General features: G+C 44.0%; 1 protein-coding gene across 1 annotated transcript; it reads right to left on the bottom strand.

Annotated features, from left to right (window-relative positions):
- Nucleotides 1–2,939: 2,939 nt before the first annotated feature.
- LOC125931016 (small nuclear ribonucleoprotein F-like) lies at nt 2,940–3,246 on the bottom strand. The gene has a single exon (XM_049643159.1). The coding sequence runs from the start codon at nt 3,235–3,237 to the stop codon at nt 3,067–3,069; it is 171 nt and encodes a 56-aa protein (XP_049499116.1). The 5' UTR covers nt 3,238–3,246; the 3' UTR covers nt 2,940–3,066.
- Nucleotides 3,247–8,253: the final 5,007 nt, after the last annotated feature.

The raw sequence follows: 8,253 nt of genomic DNA, 5'->3' as shown, positions 1-8,253 counted from the left end.
AAATTCGAATAAATACATAAGCGGAGAGGAATATTAAATAAATGTGAGCAGTGACTTCCTTAACTGATGGGCTTTGAGATGATTTTTTTTTTAACTTTCTTTGTACTTTTATGGGTTTTTTTCCGAGGTTTTAGATTGTTTATTGATGCCAAGGTAAGTTTGCCAGATCAAACTTTTATGTTAAAAGGTGTAACTACAAAGACGTATACTGGTTTCATTTTTAGTGACAAAAAGATACTGAAACTGCTTTAATGTCCAGCGATAGGGGAATGGTTACAGCCTGTAAAATAAAGTTTGCGGGGCGCGTGGGTGGCTCAGTTGGTTAGGCAACCTACTTCGGCTCAGGTCATGATCTCACAGTTTGTGAGTTCAAGCCCCACATCGGGCTCTGTGCTGGCAGCTCAGAGCCTGGAGCCTGCTTCGGATTCTGTGTCTCCCCTTCTCTCTACCCTTCTGCTGCTCATGCTCTGTGTCTCTCTGTCTCTCAATAATAAATACACGTTAAAAAAATTTAAAAAAAAAATGAAATAAAAAAATAAAATAAAATCAAGTTTGCAGGGTGCCTGGGTGGCTCAGTCGGTTAAGCGTTCTACTTCGGCTCAGGTCATGATCTCACGTTTCATGGATTCCAGCCCCACATTGGGCTCTGTGCTGACAGTTCAGAGCCTGGAGCCTGCTTCCGATTCTGTGTCTTCTTCTCTCTCTCTGCCCCTCTCCTGCTTGCACTCTGTCTCTCTACCTCTCTCAAAAATAAATAGTAAACATTAAAGAAATGTTTTAAAATAAATAAATAAAAATAAAATCAAGTTTGCAAAGAACTTTTTTTAATGATGAAGTGAAATAAATGCTTATGATAAAATAACATGCTAAAGTAATGTGGAGACAGAATTTCACATTCCATAAGATTATGGAATATATAAAATATATATGAAATAAATGCTTGTGATAAAATAATGTGCTAAAACAATATGCAGGAGACAGAATTCCACATTCCATAAGATTTTACTATGTAAATAATATTAGGAAAAAATACATTCAAATGCAATTGAGTGACAGATTATGGGTTAGGTTATTTCTTCTCTATTCTCAGAGAAACTGAGGCAAAGGGGATCCTCTAGTTTTATGGTTGTTCAGAGAGCAAGCCATAGCCCTGATAATCCCAGAATACCTCTGGACATCTATAGAGTAACTACATTTTCCCTGGCGAAGAGGTAGAAATCATCAGCCTTGACCCCCTACTTCCCTGTGCTACTGCTCTCTTGGGAAATCTGTTCATTTGTGGAGTTGTTCTACCCCGAGTGGAGTCTTTTGTATCCTGGTCTTCACATTTATGCCTAACACTGTGTGTTGGAAGGCATCTGAGGACTGCTATTTCTACAAAGCCCACAAGTCCACCAGACCCAAGGGCTTCTTAAGGTTTCTCTTCACACTGTGGCTTTCAGAATTTCCTTCCTGTTCTAAAGAACCAGCCTAGAGCTTCATCCCCCAGCTGTCGGAGCAGAGATTAACAGCTCTATAACTGATTTCGTTCTTCCCCCTAATACACAAGGGACCTGTGGTACAGCCACCTGGCATGTGTCGGCGTGCATGGACAGCAGCTGCCTACCTGGACTGCCACTAGAATTGATTACTGAAGGGAGGAATTAATTCTTCAGTGAGACGTGGTTACAAAACTTAAGGAGTCGGAGCACTGGAAAGAAAGTGATATTCGTCCTTTATTTATCCAGGCCCCATCCACCTGTTAGAGCCAAACATCAGGGCACATTCCTCAACCATTCTCAACTCTATCCTCTGCACTTGCTGCTTCTCCCATCTTTGCTACTGAGGGACACCAGGCACCGTAGAAGAGGGAAATGCCATCCTGGAGACAGGATGATTATGCACAAGTTTATGAAATTATTTTTTTTTTCCAAGTTCAAAAGATACAAGAGTATTTACTGAAAAGAAAGTCATGCTCAGTTCCTCTCTCTGGATGCAACCACTTAAGCTTCATCTGCATCCTTCTGGAAATATTCTATGTATTTATGTATATATTCTCCTTCTTACAAATAGTGGCCATGAGTCTTGCTTCTTTCACTCAGCGATGAAGATAGCAAGCCCAGAGAACGACATATAATTGGAAGGTTCTTCTAATCCTCACATTGCAAAAAATAATGAGATTAATAGTTGAAGTTAAAATGATTTACTCAGAGGGGCGACTGGGTGGCTCAGTCAATTGAGCATCCAACTTTGGCTCAGGTCACGATCTCCTGGTTCGTGAGTTCAAGCCCTGCGTCCAGCTCTGTGCTGACATTGCGGAGGCTGCTTGGGATTCTCTCTCTCTCTCTCTCTCTCTCTCTCTCTTACTACCCCTCCCCTACTATCTCTCTGTCTCAAAATAAATCAATAAACTTAAAAAAAAAAAAAAAAAGGATTCACTCAAGAGTCACTTCAGATTTAGCAGCAGATTCAGGACCAGAAGTCAAAGTTCTTTATATTGTGAGATTACCTGTCCAGTAAGAAGTATGGAATTGGGCAGTCACTGAGTACATATAGTCCACGACTTCTTACTGGATATGGGGAGCCTTGTGTTTCTATATACCAATCTCCTTCCTCTGGGTTAGGGTCTTATTAAAACTTCACCCAGGGGCACATGGATGGCTCAGTTGGTTAAACATCTGACTTTTGATTTCAGCTCAGGCCATGATCTCATGGTTCGTGGGATCAAGCCCCACAATGGGCTCTGTGCTAATGGAACGGAGCCTGCTTAGGATTCTCTCTCTTCCTCTCTCTCTCTCTCTCTGCCCCTCACCTGCTCTCTCTCTCTGAATAACTAAATAAACATTAAAGAAAAGCTTCATCTAAATGCTCCATCTATGTATTCTTCCGTTTGCAAGCTGCATGCTATCTACAGATATCAGGTGGCCTTTATTTATTTTTTAAATTTTTTTTTGACGTTTATTTATTTTTGAGACAGAGAGAGACAGAGCATGAAGGGGGGAGGGGCAGAGAGAGAACGAGACACAGAATCGGAAGCAGGCTCCAGGCTCTGAGCCGTCAGCCCAGAGCCCGACGCGGGGCTCGAATTCACGGACCGCGAGATCGTGACCTGAGCTGAAGTCGGACGCTCAACCGACTGCGCCACCCAGGCACCCCGATCAGGTGGCCTTTATACTCCATTCTCCACTTAAGTTTCACCTTTACTGGCTTTCCTATTAATCCATTCAGGAAAGGTTTGTGATTCAGGGGCAAACTCATCCCAACTACAAGCAAGTGCTGCAGGCCCCTCACTGCCAACTGAGCTATTGTCTATCCCTCATGACTGGAGAGGCTACAGCCAGCAGTTTATGAAATATTTAGATTTCAGTTCTTCCCTACTTGGCTCATTCAGCTGCCAGACCTTGGCAAGCAGGAATGTATGTTCCATGGGGGGAAATTGGAAGAACTTCTGAGGTATCTGACAAACCCAAGAGAGAAAACTGGAAGATACTAACATTGAGAATTCTCTGGAGGAAATAGGCCGGCCAGATCCCCCTTGGTGAAGACCATACCCATGTTCACAGAGTTTCTAGAAAAACATTTAGTATCACACTCTTAAGTATGAGCAGACAGACAGTCATCAGATACATGAAGAAAACCTTTGATGCAAAAGACAGAAACCAACATAAGCAAGGAGAAAAAATAAATAACAAAGAGGAAACAGAAGCAGTGCATCAAGGAGAAATCAAGACCAAAAAAAAAAAAAATCATTAATATCCTCAGAGACTTCAGATATTGTATTTGTGAAAGAACATGCTATTTTAAGAAGTGAACATTCGGAAAGCAAACATAAGACTTTTAAAATGAAAGCACGTAGCAGAAATTTTTAAAAACTCAGGAAATAAAAAGAGAAAGAAATTAAAAATAGGAAAGATGCATTTTCTCTCTGCTCAGATTGTTGAAGAATGGCGTCTTGTTTTATGGTTTTTAAATTTGTGTCTGTCTAATGCATGTTTTAACATGACAGATGGAATGCATTGTGTAGCTACAGTTTTCTGGAAAAGTTGGTCTTTTAGGAATTGTTTTTCCAATCTTCAATAAGTTTTTTCTTTAAATTAAAAAGAAGAAGAAGGAGGAGGAGGAGGAGGAGGGGAAGAAGGGGCACCTGGCTGGCTCAGTCTGAAAAGCATGTGATTCTTGATCTCCGGGTCATGAATTTGAGTCCCACGAGAGCGCAGAGTTTACTCAAAAACAAACAAACAAACAAAATCATTTCGAGGGCCAGTTGGAGAAGTCCAACATCTGAATAATATGAGCGCCAAAAAGAGGCAACAAAGACAATGGTATGTTTGGGGGTGACGGGTGGGGAATGTGATTCAATGAAATAATTTTTTAAATTTCCCAAAACCAAAACATAAGAATTTCCACAATGAAAGGGGTCATTAGGTACACAGCCCGAGAGGTGAAAATAGACTCACGGAAATATACATCATTGTAAAATTTCAAAATTCCGGGGACAAAGAGACAACCCTTCAAATGTCTGGAGTGGGTCGAAGAATAACAATTTTACAAAAGCTCAAGAGTCAGGAAGATACTGAACTTCTTAAAATGAGTGTGAGAAGCTAGAAGACAATTCCATTGAATACCACAGACCCTCTGTTTGCCTTCCCCAGAGAATGAACTGAACAATCAGCCAGTGTTGAAGAAAGGCAGTCATCTGACTATTCAGAGTTCGGGAGGGGACCAGGGACCCACCCTCCTGCTTTCATTTCTACTTTCTGAAGTACCTACTTACTGCCTCCAATGCAGAGCCTTCTGGGGGTGCTGCACTAGAAGCTTTCCCTACTGCTGCCTAAGACTTTGCTTTTTCAAATCTGCTAAGTTACCCATCATCCTTTGCTTTCCAGCTTTCAAAACTGTGACTATTACCTCCTCCCTTTCTACTTTTTCCCCCCTGCCTATAGGCAAAGATTGAAAAACAGCTAAATCCTGATCCTCTATGTTGAAAAGTCAAATGGTAACACCTCAAATGAACATTCAAGAGATGGTATTACTGAGGCGTCTGGGTGGCTCAGTGGGTTAAGCGACTGACTTCAGCTCAAGTCATGATCTCACGGTTTGTGAGTTCGAGACCCATATCGGTTCTTTGTTGTCAGCAAGGGGTCCACTTCGCATCCTCTCTCTCCTTCTCTCCGCCCCTCCCCCGTGCAGTCTCTCTCTTTCTCTCAAAAATAAACATTAAAAAAAAGAGAGAGATAGTATTATCATGTTGTTCAGACATATGGAAGTAACATAAGAAGCATCTAAAATAAATTGGTTAAATAAACCACACCTGAGTGTTTCGGTCGGTTAAGTGCCCAACTCTTGATTTCGGCTCAGGTCATGATCTCACAATTTGTGAGATCCAGCCCCGCATGGGGCTCTCTTGTGCTGACAGCGTGGAACCTGCTTGGGATATTCTCTCTCTCTCCTCTCTCCTCTCTCTCTGCCCCTGTGCCCCCATCAAAATGAATAAACATTTTAATAAAATAAAATAAAATAAGATAGGTTGGCTCCCAAGAACAGGAAGTGATGGGGTATCCGGTAGGAGTCAGGTCCCAAGACAGCTGTTTTAATCAAGACCTGTAGAACGATTTGACTTTTCCAATTATATCTTCTGAGTAGTGGGAATATGGGTGTTGATTAGGTTGTTCTTTGTGCTTTTCTGTATCTTTTCCATTTTGTAGGTTAAAAAAAACAAAAATGAAATTCCAGCAGGCAGAGGGAAGGGTTGGGTCAGTGGCCAGACTGCTTCAAAGAAGCCGGGACCAAAAGAGGCAGGCCTCCCAACCTAGGAAGATGGACGACTGAGCTGAGATGGTAAGGGACCCAATGGAACCCGTGAGGGAGGAAACTGCTTGCTGCAGCAGCACTGAATGCCTGGAGACTTCTGTTCTCAGGGCAGCAGCCAGATCACAGGGGGTCCCCCAAACCAAGCTCCTTTTGGACCCTGAGGTATTTCTTCCAGGGATGTAGTTCAGAGGGCTTTGGTAGAAAAGCGACCACTATGACTCAGTCATGAGAGCTGGTGCTCCTATAAAAATACTGCAGGATTTCTTGGTTGTGGGAGTGTCCGGGTCCTGGAACTTGGTCTGCCACCCTCGGAAGCATTCACAAAAAGTGAGCTCACAGTGCCCTCTCGTGGTTACAGAGTCTGTCAGCCTCCATGGCCAGAGGTAGGAAGGTAATGTTTCTGAGCTTTTAAAGCCCACAGTCAACTCCCCCTACATCCCATTCCGCATCCTTTTATAAGTATTTTATTATAAGTATTCCCACTAAAGAAAGAAGGAATGGAGGGAACGTCCACGGAGATGAAAAGAAAGCTGTCGACATTTTCCTCTACTTTAGAAAAGATCCTTAGACAACACTGATGCATTTTACTCTTTTAAATGCTCTTGTTGATAAAGGTCAAAAAATAGCTCTATCACTGCTGAGGGAAGCAGTAATGGCAAGAGTGAGTGAGGTAAGCAACCACGAAGGGGTACAGAGGGAACGCAGCGCGGGAAACCTGGATGGGAGGAAAAATCCAAAGTCAGAGCTGAGACTGGAGAGTCTGGACTTGGTAGTCGTCGGGAAGACCTTGGGCCCAGGGCAGGGGTCTGTCGCTTACTACCTAGGAGGTTGTGCGCAAGTCATTTTGCTTTGCTGAGCTTATAATTTCTTCAAATAGCCAGCTCCTCTGATCCTTCTGAATTAACCAAGAGACTGTCAAACGCAGCGGCCAAGAGCCCACTCTGTAGCCAGATCCCCTGACGGTATCCCAGCACTACCGCTTGCTGTGTGGCCTTGGGTGAACTATGAAACCTTTCTGCGCCTCACAGATCTGTGATGAGATTCAGTGCATGAATGCATGTAAAGTGCTTGGAAAAGAGCCCGGCAAGCTTTCAATAGGAGTCAACTATTCTTTTTTTTTTTTTTTTTTTTAATTTTTTTTTTTTAACGTTTATTTATTTCTTGAGATAGAGAGAGAGACAGAGCATGAACGGGGGAGGGGCAGAGAGAGAGGGAGACACAGAATCGGAAGCAGGCTCCAGGCTCTGAGCCATCAGCCCAGAGCCCGACGCGGGGCTCGAACTCACAGACCGCGAGATCGTGACCTGAGCTGAAGTCGGACGCTTAGCCGACTGCGCCACCCAGGCGCCCCTAGGAGTCAACTATTCTTATAATCATTCACGTATAAAGTACCTGGAACATGATCAGATCCGTATATTAGTTCCCTTCCCCTGGAATCTGGCTCTGGGCAAAATGCTTGTGTCCCCATCACGTGAACAAATCTGGTCAGTACTCCAGAGTCAGTACCTTCCGAGTCTGTGGGTATCACCGCCTTTCCTCCACAGATCCTTTCCAGCTGATCCTGAGTCCTTGCAACCTACTTTGCAGTCTTCTACTGACATCTTTTTGGAGGAAGTGGGGCTCACAGGAGGAAGTATGAATTCCTTTGCCCACAGGAGGAAGCTGGCCCTACTGACATCCCTTTTAGGAGACGCCCCCCAAGGGCGCCTGGGTGGCTCAATCGGTTAAGCGTCCAACTCTGGACTTCTGCTCAGGTCAGCATCTCATGGTTCGGGAGACGGAGCCCGGCATTGGGCTCCAGGCCAACAGCACAGAGCCTGTTTGGGATTCTCTCTCCCTCTCTCTCTGCCCCTCCCACTTCTCAAAATAAATAAACATATATATATATATATATATATATATATATATAAAAAGAAGAAGAAGAAGAAGGAAGAGGCCCCCAGAGGTGGGGCCCCGGATTGCCACAAGGATCCATGCTCATCTACACTAGTGGGGGCTACTTGCCCCCAGTCGTCACTCCAGGGGCAGCTGCGTGTTCTTGTTCAATCATCTAATGGTCAGTGCATAGTGAGGCAGCTATGGCCACAGAAGAGTTTTTGTCCATATGCAGCTGACTAGCTGGGAAGGACAGCCAGCACGTTAAGCTGATAACAGCTTGACATCTGACTGTCAGTCGTGACCTCAACAGTGCCAAGCCATTGGCCTTTCAGAATAGTCCGAGGAGGAAGTGGAAAACAAATGTGGTCAGGACCAGGAAAACGGGTCAAGACCAGGGCCTGTGGATTTTATTTTACTTTACCTTATTTTTATTAAGTCATCTCTATGCCCAAGGTGGGGCTCAAACTCACTACCCTGAGGTCAAGAGTCACATAATCTACTGACTCAGCCAGCCAGGCACCACCCCCCCCCCCCACCCCAAACAAGACCAGGTCAGGATCCATGGAAAAGAACCACACCAAGAGT

Source organism: Panthera uncia, chromosome A2, assembly GCF_023721935.1.
Source record: "Panthera uncia isolate 11264 chromosome A2, Puncia_PCG_1.0, whole genome shotgun sequence".
Classification (NCBI taxonomy): Eukaryota; Metazoa; Chordata; class Mammalia; order Carnivora; family Felidae; genus Panthera; species Panthera uncia.
This window is presented reverse-complemented; position numbering and strand designations above follow the sequence as displayed.

What these genes read in the sequence shown, in the direction of transcription:
- LOC125931016 (XM_049643159.1), bottom strand. Translation starts at nt 3,237, where the DNA reads ATGAGTTTGCCCCTGAATCACAAACCTTTCCTGAATGGATTAATAGGA.